The sequence below is a fragment of the Balaenoptera ricei genome, chromosome 1, assembly GCF_028023285.1.
Source record: "Balaenoptera ricei isolate mBalRic1 chromosome 1, mBalRic1.hap2, whole genome shotgun sequence".
NCBI lineage: Eukaryota > Metazoa > Chordata > Mammalia > Artiodactyla > Balaenopteridae > Balaenoptera > Balaenoptera ricei.
In genome coordinates this window covers 168,928,865-168,953,214 of record NC_082639.1, presented here as the reverse complement: position 1 = coordinate 168,953,214, position 24,350 = coordinate 168,928,865, and the positions used below count along the sequence as shown (strand labels likewise).

Here is a 24,350-nt window from a genome sequence, read left to right as displayed (position 1 = left end):
AACTATGGCCCCTGGGCCAAACCACTGCCTGTTTTCGTAAGTGACGTTTTCACGGTACTGTCCAAGGTGGCGCTTGTGCTACGTGAAATGGAACAGGGAGGGGGTCTCAGGACAATTATTTAGCTGAAGCCAATTTAAGATTTCCTTTGTTAAGAAAGGCCTTGCCTGGGTCTCCCCAGCTGTGTCATTCTAACTCAAGAGCTGCAGCACAAGTCATGGGAAGTGTCCGCTGCTTCTCTGCAGGAGGAAGACGGAAGATCAAACAGCTGCCCCGTTTAGTCAGCGGTGGCACCGGCAGGGAAGTGTGGCTGGGGGCGGGCCCTCAGTGCAGTGGGCTCCCTGCTGGCAACGGCATACAGCAGCGCCGCCCACAAACGAGGGCACGGCCTGGCCTTGCACACTGAGCCAATACCAGGGAAGTTTTGACCAGAAGAGGGGAGTTGAAGGCTTGAAGAGAATGGAACACTATGCCACCTGAGCTATGGAAGGAACTAAGAAAGTCCTAGATTAAACTAACCCCACGTCCTTCTAGTGTAACGAGGAAGCCGGATGAGGAGAGGGGCTGGCAGAAATTGGGGTCAAACGAGACGAAAAGAGTCAGTCACCTTTCCTCCGTTCCTCAGACTTTTTAATCAGGGAAAAGAAGACAAAATACTCAATTCGAACAGTTCCCTGTTTTATTGCAATACATCAGAGTCTGGTTAATATTAAGTGATACCAACGTAAAATATCGGTGAGGCGTCTTCTGTTATATTTTGACTGTCCCACCTTAAATATTTCTGTGCAAAAGAATCCACACCATTGTTTGGTAGCAGAGAATCTCATAAAGTTCCCTAAGACAATGAGGGGATAAAACCAAACAAAATGAAATAAGGAGTGATAAGAGGCCAAAGCAGTATCTTTTCCCCTTCCATACACACTTATTTGTCAGCATTATATTCTAAACAAAAAAATGATTACACCCAGGCCATGCAAAACTGTACAATAATATTACAATGAGAAAAAAAAACCCTAAAAAATTTATAAAACAAATGGTATTACACTATCAAATAAAAAGGCAGGTCATTTTGTTTTCATGAAATTTCAAGGTTGACTTGTTTTCATCAATTTCCCCCCATAAATGCAATGGTTTCTGTGTGTAACGGTTGTCCCTGGGAAGGGAGAGGAGCGCCGGCCTACCTACCGGCCTGAGCTGAAACAAGAGACCAGCTGAAGCGAGGCCCTCTTGTGGAGCAGGACTCAGCAGAGAACGCTGGACTTGCAGAATGAAGTCATCACAAGGAAAGGTTTTAAGATGGGCCCAACGAAATGCCATGTGGCTTCTCTAACGAATGCGGGGACGGGGCCACCGAGAGGTGGGGAGCGAGGCGCCCAGTTACTTCCCTGTTCAGCCCAGCGGACCAGGGCAGTGGCGAAGGCTGGCCGCTGCCGAGAATGCCCCTCTGTCCAGAGAGTGGATGCTGAGCTTTACAAAGCTCTGTTCAGCTGGGAGACTACAGTGTTCGTGGCCAAAGGCCAGCAAACGGCCCTGCTGTACCTGGGGGTTAGGGATGTCCACTCACCCCTCCTCTGGCTTTTCTTTAATGATACCTGAGAGTCCACATAAATGCAACTGGTCTTTCACAGAAGCAGATGCGGCCACTGAGTAGCAAAATGACATGATTCTAACCATATGGAAGGCAGAGAGAGAGAGAGAGGCTGAGAGCCAGCTGGGGAATGACAGATTGTTGCTGTAAACATAACAGGAATTTCAGATTCTTCCCCGAAACCTGGGTACAAGAATTGCTTGGAAAACTCAGTAGATGGACCCTTTTTCATTGTATTTCATAGCCTTAAAACTGTGCTCCCTGGGAAAGAAGATAAATCACTCAGTGTAGGTATGGGTGTGTGTGTGGGTGTGTGTGTGTGTGTGTGTACACACATAACTAAAGAAGTGAAATCTGCTTTAGCAATCATTTGACAAGGAGGAAGGCTTTTGTTTTTGGCAAAAAGAAATATATATATATATATATATATATATATATATATATATATATATGCATATATGTAATTTTATACACCCAAAGCACAAGCAGATTAAAGTAGTCAGAATTCAAGAGTAGACAACAAATTGGCTGAACAAAGATAGCACCAAATACCAACACATCTAGACTATGCCAGAAATGCCTCTTCACTTATTTTTACTTTCTACTGAGAAGAGAAATGAGTTCCTGCTGCCATATACATTCTTTGAATGTCCTGCACGAAAACAAAGGATAACTTCAGACAGCAACATCACATCTGTTCCATGATCTTTCAGTGATCCCTTTCGATGATCATTACGTTTTCTGTTTCTCTAGAACCCATTCCCCATCTTTCCAAACCATTCTCAAGAAGCTTCTGAAGGTAACTGCTTCATATTTAAGAATGGGGATAGGCCCAGCAGAATGATCATTATCTTGGCAAAATACCTCCCAAACTACTACCCTTGGCAGTGTTTCTCCCCCAAAGTTCTACTATTGGAAGCTAATCATATTTGGGACTGCTCTCTCACTACTGGTAAGACCATTTCAGATTACTGGCGTATAATCCACTGGGTTAATATTACACCTCCCAGTGAGCCCAGCGGCCAAGACAAGCCCTTCTCTTACCTGCCCTGTTGGGGGGCTGCAGGGTATGACTCAACGTAGTGGAGCCCAGACTTCAGGTACGGTTATATTTTGATCCTAAAAGCATCTTTTAAAAATAAGCACCTACAGGCAGCAGAAACTTAGTTGTCAAAGCTATAAACTAATGGCTTAGTGTGGAGTCCCGTGAATCTCAGCCTGGTCTGCCTCCTCAGGGGAGAAAAGGGAGGCAGGAAGAGGCGAGGGGAAAGGAAAGCAGGGGGAGGGAGGGTCTGGAGGAGAGCGGGCCACGTGCACTCAGCCCCTGGCTGGCCGGTTCCCTCCTCTCCCGAGAAGTGTCAAGCTTAAGGAGCTACCGGAGTCCTGGCAATAGCCAGACTCAAGGTCTGACTCTTGCTATCTGAATGCACAAAAATATTTTTACATGACACTTCTTTTCCAAAAGCAAAGGATTTAGAAGGCTAGAATTGTGCAGTAATTTATGCCCATACAAAGTAAAACACAATCAAATCTGAGCAAGCACCAAGTTCATATGTCAAAGCTGTTATTATTTTAAAATTCTCTATTGTAACATTTTATAATATAATCCCCAAACAGGATCCTTTCTTCCCTCACTGAACCTCAGTAACCTGCTCCAGAGAGTGGCATCAGTGGAAATGGTATAGCTCCCTGTGGCTTGTGGTGGGAAGGCCGGCACAGCTGCTGCTGAGGAGAAAGATGTGAAATCGGGGCCGGGGTGAAACGACAGTGCTCAAACACTGCAATTCAGACAAGCAACGGCAGGAAAATCCTTCCATTTCAGCTGAATTGTAAAGAAGAGAGCAGAAAATCTGTTTCTATTTCTCAGAGAAATTTAGATTAAAAAGTAAAAGAGAGGCAGATTCTCTTTACTTCCATGAAATATTTTTATTTCTATCCCTTTCTCTACTCATGTGCTTAACTGGTGAAATGACTCTGGAGACATGAAGTCCTGGTCCTGCATCTCATTTCCTTGTGGTAATTAAAACAGCGGGAATCCAAATGGAAATGTGACTAATACCACAATACAGCAACTGGGGGAGGAAAAGCTTAAGCAGCCAAGATGACCACGCGGGCTGACTTCCTGCCCGCGCCCGGGCTGAGCGCGTCCATTTCCCACTGGGTGCGGGAAAGAGTATTTGGTTAAGGCTGGTCAAGTCCTTGCATTTGAGGTTTTACCTTATTTGGTAACTAAACCCCTTTCCCAGGCTTATCTGAGGAAGCCCACACCCCCTCAAAACACACCTCCCCCCGCCCCCAGAGAAGCCGCCGCAGCCGGGGCCCAGACGCCTCGCTGCCACTCAGGGAGTAAGGGGCTTAGCCAAGGAGAAAAAGCACTTTCTTGAACCCTTTTATGGACCTTCAGAAACTATGACATTCCTTGTGTCCTTTCAGGTGGAAGGGATCCAGAAGGTGACAAAATGCATTTCTACATTCATCAGCAGAAGACACCAAAATATAGTAATACATGAGAAGTGTGGTTCAAATTCTACTGCTAGAAAAAGAAATGTCTTGGATAGAAGTAAATATGCCTTTTAATGATGCTGCTGAAGAGGCTTCAAATGTTAAAAGTCTGGTTTCCAGGTCACACTCCAAACCGATGAAACCAAAGCCTTGGAACGTTCCCTGAAGCTCCCAGGTGGCTGCGGCCAGTGTGAGGAATGGCGCTAAGGGGAATTCCCACGCCTCTCCCTCGCCCTCTGTGAACGTCAGCTGGAGGCCGTTCTACCCTTTAATATCTCAGGTGGAAAACAGACGAGAAACAACACATTTCTTTAAATTAAGTGATCTCTGTCTCATATATGCATCCATCTTTTGTTGAACACAAGATGCTTTTTATTATATACAGTCAGTATTTAAGCTCTACATTTGTGTATTTAGTTAAACTCTATTTTGTAGTAAAATATGCATTGTTTTAGTGAACAGGGATTTACTGGCAACGATCAGGTCGACATTCACTGTGGTGCTGAAGGGGCTTGGCGTGCCCGGGGCCCACTGGCGAGAGCCCCACGTGCTGTCTCAGGGCTACAACGGGACTCTGCTGTGAGAACAATGGCTGTCTAATCTTATTCTTATCGCTTACATTTGTGTAATCTGCCTACTTAAGCTACCTTTCAGGGGAGGGGTGAAATATTCTGGAAAGCAACGCTAAGTGTATGAAATGAAATCGGTATTAATCTGAGCTGCTCAATGAAAGTCTGCCTTTACGGCTGTCGCTGTTCAGTCGAGGGGGCGTGGCCGCGAGTCCCAGATGCAGAATTCCTGAGTCCCCGCCTGCTGCTGCTGCGGCCCTGGCGCTTCCAGGCAGGGGTGGGGAGGGGGGGATGACAGTGAGAGCACAGGGTGAGTGAGCGGAGGGGAGCCCAGAGCGGCCGCTGCCGGCGTCTGGTCTGAGAGCGGAGGCCACTCACGGGTCCCAGCTCCCGCGGTCGGCGCTCTCCAGGGAGAGGCTCTTGGTCTTCCGGGGCGACACCGGGCTGGGAGGGCTGCTCAGGTTGGAACTGTTGGAAGCTGTGGAATGCCTCGGAGAATCAGAGTCCTGTGAGGCCAAGAGGAAGACGTCAGGGAGCGGCAGAGGGGCGGGAGGGGCTCAGGCCACCACGGGTCCCCTCCAGCCACCCTGGCCAATGAAGTGACGTGACTTTTCTCCTGCCAGTAGAAAGCCCCGTTTCTGAGCTGAGTAAGAGGCACAGAATATAACAAACGCTCAGTCCCTTCTGCAGGTCTTTAGAAATGTAGGCCGTTTTCATACAAAAGCTATGAGAAGTCTGAACACCTCCAGGGAGACTGCAGTTTGCGACCCAAGTGACTGGCTCCGCCACCCCCGCTGCGGTGAGTGGCTGATCCCTGCGGCAGCGGAGGCCAGGCTCAAGGCGGTGGGCCGGCTTTGGGAAACGCACTCGCCTGTCCTCGTTCAGGACTTCTCCAAACCCCTGTCCCCAGACAGAGGTGCTGCCCACGCGGTACTCACCTCTGCGTCGTAGTCCCCCGCCGGGGCGTCACTTCCCTGGTCCAGGCCTCCCGAGGACAGCGAGCCCTCTGACGGGGAGGGCATGGGCTGCCGCTTTGCACTGGAGCTTCCTCCGGAGAATTCTCTCTTTAATGCACTGCCGTTCTGTGCGGATGACCCTACAGCACATCGTTCAGGTGAAACTTTATACGTGCAGAAGGGGACGATCCTCTAGAAAGCGCACAGACTGCTGAGGTGACGAGCCATCCTTCCCGCTGCCCTGGGGTCACCCTCCCGCTTAGAGGCCTTCATGATGGGCCGTGAGTCCAGCTGCGTTACCCTGACACCCAAGCCCACCTCGGAGCCCAGCCGCCAGGGCTGCTGGGTGAGCGGGCAGCACTCACCGGGCCGCTGGCCCCTGCTCGCACTGGCCGTGCCCAGGCTGCCCTGCTTGCGAGACGATTCCACAGAATCAATCCTCCAGTCTCCACCCACGCGCTACTGCCTTAGTGAGTTTTCCTTCCCACTCCCTGGAGCTCCTACAGCACTTCTTATCACCTCTTTCAGAGCATTTGGATCTTATGTTGTAATTATGTGCCTGCTATTCTCTGAACAGAAGGACGGTCTCTGCCTCTGCAGGACCCGGTGCAGGACCGGGTATGCAGCAGGTGCTCAAAACACACATGCTAAACGATGAAGCAGAACAGAACGGTTCCCAGAAATGAAGACCATGCCTCCTGATGATGCATAACTGTCACTTAACTTGTAGAGAATTTTCATAAAAAACACAAAGGAACAGAAGAGAAGCATTTTCATCCCACAGGGCAAAAAGCCTGAGATACAAAAATGAGGTGAGTTTCTTTAAAATCACACTCTATTTTGATCTTAGAGTTGGGGTACATCAAAGGAGGACGGGCACCATTCAGAGGAAGAAAAAGGATGACCAAAAAAATCTTAGAAATATTGGGGTATTGTGAGTACCTGTTTAAAACTCTTAGCATTCCCTACTATTCTTTAGTTTTTACTGAAAAATGTTTTAATCTTGCTGAGCTGCAATATTAAGATCACTGGTCAAAAAAGACTGCGAGACCGCGTTGAGGTTTTAGCACAACTACTAGGTATAGACTGTGAAGCCTGCCTGCTGAAGCCCTGTCCTTGGTGATCTCCCCCAGCTTCCTTCTAGTTTCGGTTTGTTTCCTGAGCCCCTCAGCTGTGTCACCATAATTTACTTATTGCAGACGTTACCAACACTGGTTGTATGCTGCGTATTATATTATGGAGCTTTAAAAACACCAGTGCCTGGGCCCCATCCCAGACCAATGATAACAGAATTTCTGACTTAACTTTTAAAAGCCCTTCTGATGATTCTAGAATGCATCTCAGGCTGAGAACCACTGACTTAATCTTACTTCCAACACTCCATCCAGTTTCTAAGGCATCTGTCACCAGACATATACTGATTTTCATTTGTTGATGTGTTTCTTTGGCTATGTACTCTTTACTTTTTTGCTGTGGATCTTATGTCTCCTTAGATTACAACCTAATTGAAGGCATAAATCACTTTTTATGATTTCTCTTTCAATTCCATGTCTAGTTTAGTGCTCAATTTAACAAAAGCTCTAATGTAAGTTACTATTTTTAAAATTTTGTCGCTCTGAATAAAAAACCCAAACTGCCAGAGAGCTCTGCTGCTCTGCTTACTAACCTGTGTGACCTTAAGCAAGTTATTTTATCTAAGTCTCAGTTTTCTTCATTTGTAAATAAGAAAATAAATTCTACCTTCCGGGATTTTTGTGGGAACTGAGCACTCAATACACGGAGAATGAAATGTAAGACGGAAGGTGTGTGAGGGGGCTGCCCAGAGCTTAGTATGCACTTACTGGGCTCTTTTCCTCCGTCCTAGTGATCGTTTATAGAATAGAGAACTTAATCCACCTCTGTGATTTACACTTTTTCTTTTCTTTTCTTTTTTTTTTAACTTTGGGAATGTTCCTTTCAGAGAAAAATTACACTCAACCACCCTAATCTTAAAAAATTGAGATGGGCTGTTTTGATTGAACAGCAAAGGGGGACAATCTGAAAACTGTGGTTCCAACTCAGGCAGGGTCTCTTCCAAAGAGTTCTAGATGGTGATTCAGGGGGTTGGGCCCCAGATCTCTTGGGGTGACGGTGTGTAACTCTACATGACCTCTAGGAGAGTCTGCAGGCTCCCCAGTGAGCGTGTCACTGACAGGAGCGGGTAGAGTCACAGTGGAAAGCTCTGTGTTAATTTGACTTCAGTCAGGAAGCCATTGCAAGTCTGGCCCTGGAAGAGCCTGTGCTTCTGGTTCTGGAGGTTGACAACATGGAACCCCGTTTCTTCTTGTGTCTCTCTTGGCAGGCTGTCCTTCTGGAAATTCTTTACGTGAGCTGGGCTACTCTTGAAGCCAGCAAGAAGCACTCTAAATGGCAGATGCCCCTTGGAATTCCTGGGCTGGTCTTCCTCTTAATCTCTATACAGACAGCTTGGTACTAAGAATCTCAAGAAGGCCACGCCTGATTATTGCATTAAAGGCCTTGACAGGGATTTGGAGCTGGCTCCAGTCTGTAGCTTGCATATTGTCAGCAATGACAGTGGACCCTCACTTCAGCGCTCCTAAGGAGATGGCCACTCAGCCCTTTAAATCTCTGCATTACAGGTCCTATCCTCACCTGCAATTCCACAAATCCAAAAGCCCTGAAAACCAAAACTTTTTTCGTACGTTTGATGTAAATTCATGTGGTGGCAGACTTAATCTGAACTGACTGGAGGCTGATTACAGACTTCACTTAAAAAGAGTACATTTATTTATATATTCATAGTATGACTAGTCATAAATTTTGCTGTATAAGTATTAATATGTTTGTAGGTGCTGTCTTAGATCTTGCTAGGAATGTAATATAATATATGGTAGATTCCCTTCTAAAATAAAAAAAAAAAAAATCTGAATTCTGAAAACAGGTATCTGGCCCCAAGAGTTTTGGGTAAGGGATTATGAACTTAACTATTAATATTGTGATACTTTCTTTGCATCTCAAGTGTTGATAGCTTCTGGTTAGTTATATTAAATCTGTTATCTTATCGAGCTACCATTAGTAAAAAGATAATTCATAAAATGGTTGCCATTTTTCCAACTGGCTAGATATTTTCATTGTAATCTAGGCTACACACTGCTTAGAGATGACTTTGGGAGATGACAACAAGTAAGTCACAAGATGGACACTTCAACTTCTGCCTGTCGACTGAAAACTCCTTGCACGCGCTCTGTACGTCTGCAGCCAGTCTCTGCAGCAGGCGCCTGTCCTTGGTTTGCAGGCCCGGGGCGGGGTCCTCCCATGGTCCCAGGGGTGGTCTGTGTGATCACCAGCAGACTGCAGAAGCGATGGCATGTCCCTTCTGAGACCGCTGCTCGGTCTCTCTGTCTCAGGTCACTTGCTCTGTGGGAAGCCAGCGGCCATGTCACCAGGGCACTCAGGTCCACGGTGGTGAGGAACAGAGGCCTGCCAACAACCATGTGAGTGAGCTGGGAAGTGGCTTCTCTAGTCCCAGTTGAGCTCGGAGTTGATGGCAGCCCCGGCAGACAGCTTGACTGCAGCTTCCTGAGAGGCCCTGAGCCAGGACCATCCAGCTAAGCTCCCAGATCCCTGACCCTCAGAAACTGTGAGAGATAATAGACTTTTGCTCTTTTACGCTTCTAAATTTTGGGGTAATTTGTTCCACAGCAAGAGAACAAATGGTATTCCAGCACCCTTCACTTCTGTGTTGCCAGAGCCTAAAACCAAGAGCTGGGCACAAGGCGGGTGCTGACACTGGCGTCCTCAGCATGAACAGTGAGTGAAGGAGGACACTCAGTCTGCACCGGGAGGCCTGACTCGAATGTCTCCCATTCAAGAATACAAGGCAACGAATACGCTTCTGCCTGAAAAACTCTGAACTGTGAGCTGGAGTTACTACCGTCTGTTCTTCTCAGAGCTCAGCTGCAGGGAGGTGAGGGAGGCTACGTTAGCATTACCCCGGGTCCACCCTGGGCCTGCGTTTGCTCGGGCGCACTCGCCCCGTTCTCTCTGATCGAAGCCAATACCAGGTTACTTCTGAGAAAGTGACAGAGAAGCAGCTGTTGGCCAAGAACAGTCTTGCCCTAATGGTCCTTGCCTACTTAAAACTCTTCGGAGGTTTCCCACTGTGTTTTTTAAAAAATAAAAAATGTCTTGCGTTGGTCCCCAAGTCCCTGCTTGATCTGACCCTTGCCTACCTCTTGAGCTGTACTCTTTGTCACTCCCTGCCCACTACCAGGTAGCCACTGTGCCTCCTTTCAGTTACTCAAACATGAGTCAATGTGACTTCACCCCCGGGGCGGGCACGTGACCTTGCTAATTATTCTAAGTGTGAATTCATCCTCAACAGCTACTGCCTGTTACTCTCTATTTCTGTCCCCTGTTTATTTCCTTCGGGGCATGTTATCATCACAATTTGTAGTGCTGTTTGTCTGTCTCCCACATGGACTGTACCTTCTAAAAGGATCTATGACTGTTTTCGTAACAGCTGCACTTGTGCCTACTAGGCGTTACCCAGCCAGGCCTGAGACACTGGCCACCGATGACGCACGGCTGCTCCCTTGCTATGGAAATGCTCCCTGCAGCCGGGGCCACTTACTTGCTGACAGGCCGCTGCTGGCACTCATGGAGCGACCAGGTTCAGGGCGGGATTTGGTGACAGATGGAATACTGACCGAGCCACTGAATGCTGTCCGACTTTCCTGAGGCCGAGGGTTCTAAAAGCAAAAGAGAAAGAAAAACTCTTCATCCAGAGTGAAACTGATTCTCTACAGAGATGTCTATTTTTCACCCTAATTTCAAGAAATAAAGTTGTCTTGACCAGAGTGATACAGAACAAGAAACATTATATAATCCTCCCCGCCCGCAAAAGTGCTAAAGCCCTAACAGAGGTAACCCTCACCCCAACCAAGGATAAGTGCTTATCTTTATACTTACTGAAATACTTACCAACAGATAACAATTTTGTTCTTGTTGTTGTGAGTGCAGTAAGTGAAGGTTACATGGTTAGAAGTGACAGTGAAATGTAGAATTACATGGACCTCTGCAGATAACTGAAACAAAGCTTTTGCTACATATGAGATTCCTGCCTCACAGAAAGACGGCAGCACCACGAGTCATAAATATGACGCTTGTTAACAATCACAGCCTGGGTGAAGTCATTTAACTTGGGAGTGTTGGTGTGAGAAGTTTCCCATCTAATATTGAATAATGTTGGTGTCCAAGGGAGGAAAATGAGCCATAGAGTACTCTGGAAGTCACACACACCTAGAGAGGTGGTGCGTAGGACCAGCTGTCTGAACACGGTCTCCTCGATGGCCCTAACCTTTTCAGACCAGAAGGGGTGTCAGGGCTGGTACCTGAGAGAAGGTTATGGCAACACAACTAATGCAGGGCCACAGCTAGCAAACATCCACTAACATCTCTTGGAAAACATGCACTAATATATCTTGAAAAACTCCAAATCATACATTTTAAAGAATCACACATATTGAGATTTGGCTGGCTGGCTGGCTCTAAATTCAACCATTGCCATTTTGGTTCATATATCAAATTTGCAAAGCCCATGTAATTCTTACTGTGTTATTTGTTTAAAGCAAACACTTTACCTTTTTTTCTCTAAGAAAATAAAAAAATTTAAAACAGAAAACAGTGCTAGCATTTCAACAGCCACTCATAGGAGCAACCCTGCGAGATGCCGATGACAGGCATACAATGCAGCAGAGTCAAGTTCAAGAGAGATGGGGATATCAGTTTAAACCTTTACATTTTTATTGTTTTTGCTATTAACCTTAAGGTACCTTTGTGTCGTCCTTTTCTATAAAACAAACCTACCCTAGAAAAAAATGGCAAAAATTAAGCCTATAAAAATACCAGTGGTTTAGTAACACTGAATGTTGAGGTAATAAACGAATGATACACAGAAGATATGTTCTGGGGGGGAAAAAAAAAAACCACACAAAACCCAAACCCAACAGTTTATCATTCATTCAGCTGAAGTTCAACTTCATTATGAAGTAATGTGAAACCTAAGCTGATGGTCCTTTTCCTGCACAAATATGCTTAAGATTAGGGTAAAACTTCCACCAATCGTAGTGTTTCTATTTATAGAAGACTAACTTAAGCAACATTCCCACAATCTTTTATATCAAAAATTCTTGACTGGTTAGTTTATACAACTTCCCCTAGAATCCACTACCTGAAATCTGTTACCAAGCAAATTGAAGCTTAGTTTATCATAAGTAATCTTATCTTGTGAAATAAGACACTTAAATGACATTATAGTTTAATGTCAATAACAATGACATTTAAAACATCACAATTTAGAATGCAAACAAAAATACAAAAATAAACTTCTCACCCTACAGGTAATTTTCTTATTGGAAAATTACTTTACTAAATACACAAATAAAAAAATGGATGCTATTATTTTCTAAGCCAGAGGAAATGCGTTTGCATGATACAATCTAAATATTTTATTATCTGCAAAACAAACTTGAGAAAATGCTCCCTTGAAGTCAGTACATATTTCTTGACAGATGTATGGATATTCAGCTTGAATGGCCACTTGCTCTCCATCCCACTGCAGAGACACTAGTTACAAAGATGCAAGGCTGCGTGGAAGGACCCAGTGGCAGGTACCACGGTCCTTCAGAATGCAGCGCACTCTGTGCTTTTTTCTCTAGTTGATTTACTTCTCTTATCTTGGATCCTGGCTGGAATTAAAGGTGCATCAGCAACTCAAAGATTAGAAAGACTACTTTCTTTTGGTAATTTTTCCTGTTATTCACTGGTACTATTATACTTTATAATTTTGAGAATTGTGAGCTTTTCAAGAAGGGGTTTATTGTAGATAAAAGGCCTTTGGACAGGCCCTTCTGTAGACTTTAACTTCACTAAATATAAAAAATTTCTCTGAACTGAACTGGTTTTAGGGTAACGAGCAATACAGAATTCAGAAATTCTAGATCCCTTTTTTGTTTGTTTTTAATAGAATAAAGACTTACTCAGGGGCTATTTCTTTCTTTCTTTTTTTTTTTTTCAGGGGCTATTTCTTATGGTATCCGTAATGAAAAATATCATGATGGGATGATGTTTTATTAGACATAGAAAAACCTCCAATACGGTTTTAGAAATAAAACTGAAATCTTCCCAAATCCTCATCTTTTTCCTCAAAAGAAGAAAAAAGTAGAACTCCAAGACAGAAGAGGAGGAAGAGGAAGAACAGAAGTTTGGCAACAGAGAAACAGGCCAAAGGGAAACGTTCACAGAATGTACCCCCTTGGCGGTGTTACGTATGAAGCCAGGCAGAGATCCGCACATGGTTAGTACAAGTTAACACCTAACTCAGCTGTTCATACCCTCAGAGTCATAAAGCTTGGTGTACCGGGGACAGAGCGTAGAGACGGGGAATATTCAGGGTTTATGGAATCAGGAGAGAGAAATTTTTCAGCAGAATTAACAGTCATGTGATAGATGTGCTCAAAGTTGATCGGAGAGGAGATCAGACCGGAGTGATGATGAGGGGATGGATAAGGGAAACCCGGCTATCAAAAACAACAGAAAGAAGAAAAAGGTAATGAGGTAATGAAAATGGATTCACTGGATATATGTGACATTTCAGACAACATGCATGTAGAAAAAATGAAGTAAGTATCTCACATCAAGAATTGAATCCATAATGAAATACTTTTAGGCCTTAGAAAGTTAAATTTTGTAATCCTCTTGCCAGTTACCTAAAGAGCTGATTTGCAAAAAATCATTTGCCTCATAAACTTATTCTCTCTTATTACTATCAAGCTGAGTAGAAACTGGACTTTCAGAGATACAAGTAGATTTTCAAAATTTAGTTCAGTATTTTCCTATGTGATAGAATCAAAACATGGCAAAAATCTACCAAGAACATTAGGGATAGAAAAAGCGAGAAATAATTAAAGAAAAGAACAAGTGAACCTACAACCAGTCTCTCACCAAAAGCGTTATGAAACTGTTCCTTTAGAAACTAAAACCATTTCCTGGTATTTATAGACTTGACCTGTGTTTGCTTTTACTGATCTTATCTTCCTGTAACAGAAATAGTAACTGTGGAATATACCAATTATTGGTTTACCTTTAAGTAGCCCAAGCTTATCTCCACTTAGACACCCAAAGAACATGTTTGTTTTTAACAAGAGAACAACCTTCTCTTCAATGTTCAGGTGTATTTTTAAAAAATGAAATAATGTAATACTAAAGACATAGAAGAAAGTTTTTGAAAACAAGGGCTCTAGTTTTTCATGTTAAAATAACTTGTGAACATTTGGGAACTGTCACTCAGCACCCAGTCACCTTCTCTAATGGGAACTTTCTAAGTTCAGTTTCTGAGAACAACTGTGTTTCAGGAAAACATCCTACCATCTCTTCATTAGAGACAGGCTGAATGACTTCCCGGAGACATGCTGACTGATATTCTCATGAGTTGAGATGAGCTTTCTTTGTTAAAAAAAAAAAATCTGGTAAATTAGGGAAGCTTAAAAGAAAGGTAGAGATGTGAGTGAAACCAGTACTTTCTAAGGTTCTTTTCAAAAAGATAAAACTATTGATATAAATGTAACTTTAAGAAGTAAAATTACTTCATAAAAGTCTAAAAGGTCACCGAGCTTGAAATTTTATTTGTTAACAATTTTAGGAATGGGTAAAAGGCTAGGAGAAATTTTATGTGCTCAAAAAAATAAATCTTTTAGAGGTAAAATATTACTCTTGCATTCAACTAGAGACAAATCTATTCTTTATTACAAGTATCCACTTATGAAAAAAGGTAAATGACAAAAAGGATTCAAGGAAACTACTACAGTATGTATTTGTAAGACACATATGCTGTTTTATATTAATTGCTTATATTCTCTTGGCTCACTAAGACACATATGAAAGATTTCCTATATCACATCTGATATAGGAGATAAAAGAAAAAAATGACTCCTTACCCTTACTATCTTTTCCACATTCATGAGGCAAACAACCCTTTTCAGCATCATTTTGGTACAAAGGAAACAGAATAAGCTCCCAAAGACATTCAATAAACTCTCTAAGCTTGTAAGTATTTCAGAGAAAGGCAATACTGATTTGAATAAGTTAAACATAAAAATTTCTGGGGTACATGCTCTTTGCACGAATGACAACATCATGGCTTTGGTATTTGAAAGTGCTTCTTATACATGTTAACGTTAGATGAATTAAATTCATCTTTATTTTTGGAAATAGTTCATTAAATATAGAAAATTACAGTGGAAAGAACATACTAAAATCTGAGACTATATTAAAATATCACAAGCTTTTTAATACATGTATACACACACACACATATACACACACACACAGAGGTACAGACATGTGTATTATTTTCTTTTCAGACATGCATATTACTGTGTTGTTTACCAGTGTCTACTCCAAGGTAGGTACAGTTCTGGCATGACAATATATCAAAAAATATTTGTTAAGTGATTAAATGGATGCCTATGACAAACCCCAGCTTTTATGTTCTTTGCTAGTGAAAGGAAGAAAGTCAGGTGAAAATAAAGAACAGGAGTTCAGACACATAACATCTTTGCTACAATACTACATGTACAGGTGAACAGGTTTCAAAAATTTACACCAACTTCTTTTCCTGGGCATTCAAAAGTGCTTATGTGATAACAAAACATGAAAGGAATGAAAGGAACATTAAAAACTGGATTGCGGGCTTCCCTGGTGGCGCAGTGGTTGAGAATCTGCCTGCTAATGCAGGGGACACGGGTTCGAGCCCTGGTCTGGGAAGATCCCACATGCCGTGGAGCGGCTGGGCCCGTGAGCCACGGCTACTGAGCCTGCGCGTCTGGAGCCTGTGCCCCGCAACGGGAGGGGCCACGATAGTGAAAGGCCCGCGCATCGCGATGAAGAGCGGTCCCCGCACCGCGATGAAGAGTGGCCCCCACTTGCCGCAACTGGAGAAAGCCCTCGCACGAACCGAAGACCCAGCACAGCCAAAAATAAATAAATAAATTAAAAAAAAAAAAAAAAAAAAAAAAAAAAACTGGATTGCACCTCTAGGGTAAAAAGTCACTTGTGTTAATTACAAAAAGAACCAGCAAGGCAGTCATGGGTTAACAAAATCAGTGACACTAATACTAAAAATCAAGAGGTCTAATGGGAATAAGTAGCCAGCACAGGAGGCCCTGTGTCATGGGGTCAGATCGATGTTGAATCTTTGGGAAATGCTATCTGAACTTGTTTTGCCCAGTAATTAAGAATGGACCTTATTCTGAACAACAACAACGACAAAATAGAGATTTCGTTTACTTTAAGTGGTGGGAGGGTGAAGGGAGAAAAAGGAGGGATGCTGGGATATGAAAGTTCTTACAATGCTTGAAATTTCACATTTTGCTTCAGTGTGCTTATTCAGGGTGTAGAAAGAAAAAGTCTTACTGTGAATGAAGGTCTGAAAAACATTCTGGAACATTAGCAAACTGATTTTTCACCTGGTCAAGCAGAGGAACATTTTATTAAATCCTAAAACTATTTCTCCTTAAGGAACATACTGTGGGATATAACAGAATTTATAGAAAAATTTTCCATAATTCTTCTTGCTGTGTTATTGGAATATATGAGAGGGAAACCATACTGTTCTTTTTTTGTACACCAGAATGAAGCAAGTGTGAGAGAAAGTTTAATTTTAAAAGCATAATACCCATTAAAACCTTGTTCACTACTGAAATAATTTTGTATTTGCTGATATGTTGCTTTGCAACATATGGATGTATTTGAAATTTGTATGCCTCTATCCCTCCATAATGCTACCTACATAGCAGATGTTGAAAAACTATTTGCTAACTAAATTTCAAAAATTTTCACATTGATCTATCAAATATAAGCTATACATATATTCACATTTCAACTGTTTATCACCATTAAAAAATTCTCTCTCCTAAGGTACTTTGTACTTGACCTTGTAGCTTCTGTAAGGAAACATGACAGAAGCTTTTGGACTGCGTGGCTCTGCTCCATTTACTTCTGAGAATAAAGGAAAAGCAGACTGAGGACTTAAGTAAATGTTCAGAACGGGAAAAGAATGGAGAAAAATCTGAACTCTCGTTCCCAGGCAAAAGCTGAAAAAGTAGTATATAGCTTTTAGATATGATAGATAAGTGTAACAGTTAACTATGTAAACTCAGCCTTTATTTACTCTCAATATTTTCAGCTTAATATTTATGCTCAGCCTTAAATTTCTTACTTCGTTTGAATTACTATATCAAGATTGGCTGTAATCTTTTTGCATACTTTATTTATAGCTACCTAGCACGGCTCATAAAAATCCCCATTTCAAAAGGTTAACTGACTATTGTGAATGATTTGAAAGGAAGTAATGGTACTATAATCGTATAATAATATCTTGATGATGATGAAAAAACAATGACAGTAAGAACATCACATCCATTCCTAAACAGGGCAACTGGTCAATTGAGACATTTATAATGCGGAACTCAGGCTCAAATTAGTGCAGATTTTTTTGTTCCTCCTATGAAAGAAATGCAAAAACTACCTTTAAGAGCTTAACATTTTTATTAAAAAAACTTGACTGTACAAACTGTATTACCTATTATTTTTTCTGTCAGTGATACATGTCTATATCTTCTATCACAGTAGAGTTAAGTAATGTGGGTAATTAACACAGACTGCCTCAGAAAGAGCTTTGGGTCGAGATTTACATATCACCTCCCAAACTGTCATAGCATTTAAATCATGCCTAAAATTCTGTGCAAAATCTAGATGCTATCACCACCTATCAAAAGAGTCATGTTAAAGTTTCAATAGTTTGTTGAGAGTACCATGATACTGAAATGTTACAGAGCTTGGATAATTAGCTAATTCCACTAATGTTCTTAATCTCAATATATTAGGTCCAAGAATCCAATCTTCATGTTGTTAAAAAAAAAACAAACCACACAACAGTTTTCCTATGTTGTACTTTTTTTAAAATATAAGACTGACTAGGCAACACGTCTGTAATGGGCAGAGGAAAAAGATTTATTTCATAATCAGATGAGAGGTGTGACCGTTAATGATCAAGCTAATGTTCTTTGGGGGGCAAATATCTGTGTTGAATTGCTAAAACTTAGTGAAATTTTAGTAATTTGGTAACAAAGTTCTGAATCTTGGTATAGAATGTCTCCAAATCTGGTGGTTGATTTCTCCAACAATAGTAAATCTAGGTATGAGAGAAGTATATAGGGTATTCAACTAAATAAGAACTTGGTATGTTTGGTTTTTGATACACATCTATATTTTATGTTTTTCTCATCAGCTATGTCATTATGCATCTTACATATATTGTGATATACTGAGATAAACATTTCCTCATTATACTAATATGTCTTTTTAAGTCTTGTATGTATTTAAGGGCGCACACACATTCACATGTATCCACCCCCTCCCCCCTCCAACTTAGTCTTAACCCCATTTATATTCACATTCACTCTTCATTTCTCTTACCATGGGCAGGTCTTTTAGAATCTGTATTCCATCTCCCGGACCCATGTGTGCTATGTGGTTAAAATTAGTTGGGTTGGAAATTAATTTATTTCTCATTTCTGGATCTCGCAGCATCTCCCTGTAAGAGAAAACACCTGTTTAAACGCTTTTATTCCATGACCAATCTAGACACTTTTAGAGAAAAATTACGTTTCATAAAAATAAACGGTGAAATCATGTTAATAAGGATAGAATTAAAATAATAGAATATACTAAGTTAAACATTTACTTAGAAGATTTTGTTTTACATTTTAAAAAAGATCTTATGATTTTTGGTGGGAAAACAGAGAGGGTTATTTTAGTGTTTAAATATCAAAGAAGCTCTACTCTATTTTACAGATAATTCTGAACATTTTATGGACATCTTCTTAAATAATTGCTAATATATTAGAAATGTTTTTATATGTAACTGGAAATACTACAAGCCTATTTCTGTTTGGTCATGAGAATAGTTAATCTGCACAGGTATGTTCTATGTTTATAAAAGCCCACATTCTAAAAATTGTAACTATTCCATATACATAGAGAAATGAATCAAAATATGGTACTTTAATCTAGTACACACTCACAATTGGGAAAGTATTAGTTAAAATTACACTGAGAAATACATTCATTATTGCAGTTTTTAACACCATAGATGATGACGACAGACTTTCAGAGATCAAATTTTCCTTCCAAATCAAATACAGTATTATTACCAAATAGTCCTTCTGATGCTATAGGCATCTTTAGATGAGTATGAATTAAATATCTACCTCCTTTGTTGCATCCTTTCCTCTTCTGGAACTCTGAAGGAATAACGCCTCTTATTGTTAATATTTCTAACCATTTGTTTCCGACTATTATCTGATGTTTCAGGAACTACCAGTTCATCCCCTTCTGTTAAAAAAAAACAAAAAAACAAAGAACAATGATGTTCTTTAAAGTGCTAAGATGCTTTTCATCCATTAATCTCTAAGACAGTACAAACATCAATCAATTATACAAGTATATGCAATTCTGATTTTTTAAAGTTGTGTTGATAAATCATAGTACATAAGTAATAATTTTCAACGAAATATATGTAAACAAATATATGCTGAAATTAAATATAGCTTACAGAGTATATTTTCACTTTTATTTGATTATAAACATAAAATGGTACAATTTTACTAGAAGAAAAAAAGGAAAATGTAGTTGCTTTGGTGTCCTATCACTTTGGCCACCCCACCCCCAATATCTCTACACCATCTTCTCCCTCCTTCCCAGTATTGGTTTCAATGGCTTAGGGTGTTAAAAAGCTCTTATTGTTGACCTGCACAGTCATCAGGCATAAATGGTAAATTATCCATGAAAATGATAAGTTAAAATTTTTTTTATATATTAAAACATGTCCTTTGTAGATCCAATTTGCAAGATGTGGAGTACAGGAAAGGAATTGTGTTTACTCTGGCTTCCTTTACTAAAAGTAAGAATCTTATTGCTATTTCTACTCTTCTAATCTTCAGGGGATACTTAATTATGTACACCTAGTCACCTAATGCCCACCTATCTCAATCTTAATACCTAGAAGTAAACAAAACTCTTAGTCATGGGCTCCCAAAACATGCTGGGATATGGTAAACATCCTCTAAAACAGACAACTGTATCCATACAACATGATGAATTCCATTCTCTAAATAAGGTAAGGAAAAAGAGAAAAGCCAATCTTTAGACGTTTATAACACCCAAAAAGTTAAAGTGAGAAAAATGTAGTAGGAAGAAGCCAAAGGAGCCTGTAAGGCAAGCCAAAGCAAGATGATTAGTAAAAAAAAAAAGCAACATTCTCCTTGTATCATAATAATAGCTTTATCAGATTGCTTTCCTAACAGCAAATGTTAAAAGGATAAAATTTTAAAAGTAGATGAGAATTTGAGAGTTGGAATTTGAGAATTATGAGGGTGAAGCAGATCTTGGTGAGTTGCAGTGGCAACGGGAGATTCTGGACAGCCAGCGGACTGCAAGAGCACTTTGGGCTCCTGAGAGATGAAAGAGAAACAGACAAGACAGAGAAATAGAATTTCCTTTCCTTTTCAAAGGATAAGACAGGAAATAGGATTTCCTTTCCTTTTCAAAGGATAAGACAACTATGTTGAAATTTTGTCAGGTCTTCCTTCTCCAAGCTCCACCTTTACTCCTAGCCTAGAGTAGAAAGATGAGAGCATAAAAAAAGATGAGTTGGAATAGGTTTTATCCTATAGAGACAAATTGGGTTATGGACACATTCTACAATCCTTACATACAGTGAGAAGAGGGTGGATTTAATCTTGTCTAATCCCTGAATATCCTTTCTCAAGTCATACTGCAATATCCTCTTAGCATAGGACTTTTCCTACAGTCACCAGTCTGTATACCAAGAAGCCTCCAGTGCCAAGAGGATATACCAGAGCATCAAATCTGAAGCCAAGAAATTTGTGTGTATCTTAGTACTTAAAAACAAACAAAACAAAAATGACAAACTTTTGACGGTATTTTTTTTTGGATAGACTATACAAATTTATTGGAAGAATATGGGGGAAAAAAGAAAAGCATTAAGGAATATAATAATCCTACTACCCAGAGATAACTATTATAAACATTTTAATGTGTTTTCTTAATGCCAATGTTTTTACTTACATTTAAGTCAAATTATTATTCTAAATACATAATGTACCATAATTACATCTTCATTAACTAGATCCACCAGAAAAGATCATAAATTTATGAATACCTCTGTTACGGAGAAATTTGTTGCTAAGACATGAGAATAACTTATATCATTATAATAATATCTGTTAAAAGTGAGATTTTAACTGTTCAGAGGCACTCTCTGGCAATCAACCTAATTAGATGTGTGCAGTCTCCCTGGCCAGGACTCACTTCACTACTTTGGGTGCTGCCCTTGTCCTGTCCATAGCACCCAGGTTCCCATTCCCTCTCCTGACTCTGGGCCCTCTGGTGACTTTCCTCTTGTCCCTGCTTCTGTTGCCCATGTTGTCATTAGCACTTCAAAAGTTCTAAGCCCTATGCATTGGCAGAAGATGTATTCCAATAGTCCCAAAACGGAACTCTGGATGAGTTTTCATAATTTTAGTGCTACAAATTTTGGCTAGGTTCTACAGTATTAAAAGTACAGAAGATATATTCAGTTATACTTTTTCTGTTTACCTCAGTACTCCACAGAAAAATAACAAGGTAGGTCAGAATCAAATATTTTGCCTATACAGCTATGTGAGCCTGAACAGAACGACTTTTTGTCTAGTAGTTTATCTCAATATATTGATAGTATGTATTGAAGTTGTATTGAAGTTGATAGTGGTCAACTTCACAGACTTTGGAGTAAGATACACCTGAGTTTAAGTGGCTCTGCCACTTATTTTCTTCAGCAGTCAGATTAGTGAGAATACTTCTATGAAGCTCTCCTACTAATGTGTATTTTCTTACCTGCCATCTTATTTTTGAAATATGTTAATCTAATCGTCTCCAACCCTAAAAGATTTAATGATCCTTCACTGTTTAAGGGTCGAACCTAAAATAATAAAAAATAAAATTAGTATTTCAACAAAATTCAAAAATTAAATCATAAAACTTTTGAGATATTTATAAAGCACACACGATTAAGACCTTTAATTTATCCTTCCTCTTCAGGAAGGAAATCAACAATTCTGACTAGAAAGGTATAAAATTATCTAACTTGAACAAACACAGTTATAATGATAACATTTTAAAGGAAGAATATTCTGGGCAAAAAAAGAAAAGCAGAAATACATTTAAACCTTAAATTTGACTTTTTAAAGCCATTAGTACCAGACGATGATACTTAGATATTCATACAGATACCTTATGAATCTTATTTGAACTAAATGTACACACATGACAGAGATGAAATTGTACATCACTGGGGAAAGGAGAGACTGTCAATAAATGGTGATGGAGCAACTGGGTATCTATATGGAACAAATGAAACTGAATCCCTACTTCACACCATACACAAAAAATCAATTCTAAATGGAATAGAGACATAAACACAGTAGGCAAAACTTTCAAACTTTTGAAAGAAAATAAAGATCCTATCTTTATGACCTTGAGGTAGGAAAGAGCTTCTTAAGAAAAGAAAGATAAACGTAAAAAGGATAAGAATGATATTACATTACACTTTATAACAATGAATTTTCAAGCAATAACAGCAAACGTTCACAAAATACACTATAAAAATTAACAGGTCACAAACAGGGAAAAGATTCACCACACCCATCACTAAACCAGTATCTACAATATATGAATAATTTCAATAAATCAAAAGATGACCAACCAAACAGGAAAATGAGCAAAAAACATGACCAGGTATTTCACAGAAGAGGAAATATGAACGATGAATAAGCATACGAAAGATTATCAGCAACACTGTTAATTGGGGACATGCAAGTGAACACTTCAATGAGATATCACTTTATAACCATAAATAAATGGTTATAAAATTATGAATTCTGACAACGGCATGGGTCATTAAGAACTCTTATATACTGATGATGGGAGGGTCAACTGGTACAATTACGTTGGAAAATAATTTGACACTATCTTGTAAAGTTGAACACATGCATTCTCCATGTCCCATCAATTTCGTTCCTAGCCATATGACTTAAAAGAAACTCCTGCACATACACACCTGAAGACATATATGACTTCTACAGCAACGTTCATAATAGCAGAAAGCTGGGAAATAATTCACATGTCTGCTAATCAGACAAATAAATTGTGATCTATTCACCCAACAGAATATTTTACAGTAGTGAAAAGCAATGAAATATATATATGTGTGTGTACATATATATATAGTACATGTAACATGGATGAATCTTAGAAACAGTAAATACATGAAGATAGCAAGGCAAAAGATGATATACAACATAAAATTTTATTATCTCAAACACAAGCAAAACTGAACAATATATTGTTTAGAAATATTTAAATATACAAAAAATTCTGTATTTTAAGAAAAGCAAGGGAATGATAAACACAATACTCAGGATAAGGGAAAAATACACAAGTAGATTCAGTAAAATTGGTAATGTTCTGGCTCTTAAGTTAGGAGGTGAGTTCATAAGTGATCAGTTTATTATTATGCTTCATAAAGATCATATATCCTTTTATATATACTTCAAAATTCACATGATAAACATAAAAGGGAAAACTAATTGTAACCAGCCCGAATTTATAAACTCGAGGACCATATTTAGTTGTTTTATAAAATTTGGCAGTATTTACAAGAGCTTTTCCCACTGCTGTTATGGTTTAAAATTGGGTCAGATTTTGAAATAAGATCTCGGTTACTTTCTTTTACCTATTCCTCTAAACCCTGCCCTGCAACTAATGACACACGCTGCATATACTTACATGAAACTATTATTCTTCATTTTTGCAAAACAGCCATTCTATTAATGGTAAAAATTCTCTTTATATATCATAGGGAAATGTTAAAGGAAAATATTATATTTTATTAGGAATGTGTGAAACCCTTATTTTTTAATCATGAGATGCTTATACAGAGCATTGGTTCTAATTTTAATCACTTTTCTAGCCCATGAAATTTGTCCTCACAGGATTAAAATTGCATACCATTATGTGAAAAACAGTAAAATTACAAATAATATACTCCTTCAGAGCTCCTTAAACTAAAGTGGAAGATAACACTGACCTTTCAAGTTGGAGAATATATTCTAGTTGTTCATTATTATAATAATCATACGTTATATAGTGAAACAAAATGTAATAAAAATAATATGGTGCTGAGCTACCTGTAAAATTAACCAGCTTGATTTTTCTTGTTTTCTACTCTTAGCTAAGTCCCAGATTACCAATTATGTTATTATATGTGACAGAAAATGCTAAACTAGTGAAAAATAGCTAAATATTCATATTAGTGTTTCACTTATAATCATTTGTTCACTTAGCCCATTTTTTAATGTTAAATTACCTTTTTGAGTGGGAGAGTCTGAATCCATTCCATGGAGTTCACATCAAAGATATCAACTGCATTTTCACTATACACTGAGAGATACGGTGCATTGTAACCTGGGAGATGGGAAGGAGAGAAGAGCTGGCTGGTTACTTTTAACTGCTAAACCCAAAACATGTGGAAAGATCTATGCTAAAGAACTGTAGAG

General features: G+C 39.8%; 1 protein-coding gene across 1 annotated transcript in view; it reads right to left on the bottom strand.

Annotated features, from left to right (window-relative positions):
• Positions 1-663: 663 nt before the first annotated feature.
• The window catches only part of LOC132375972 (serine/threonine-protein kinase MRCK alpha-like), a 113,610-nt gene continuing 89,923 nt past the window's right edge, over positions 664-24,350 (bottom strand). Inside the window, exons 20-26 of the mRNA XM_059941391.1 lie at positions 24,161-24,258; positions 21,631-21,715; positions 18,945-19,068; positions 18,151-18,268; positions 10,247-10,364; positions 5,596-5,753; positions 664-5,163 (exon numbers count right to left, since the gene is read on the bottom strand). Of these exons, the coding sequence (XP_059797374.1) occupies positions 5,032-5,163; positions 5,596-5,753; positions 10,247-10,364; positions 18,151-18,268; positions 18,945-19,068; positions 21,631-21,715; positions 24,161-24,258 (833 nt within the window). The 3' untranslated portion in view covers positions 664-5,031. The remainder of the gene's footprint in view (positions 5,164-5,595; positions 5,754-10,246; positions 10,365-18,150; positions 18,269-18,944; positions 19,069-21,630; positions 21,716-24,160; positions 24,259-24,350) is intronic.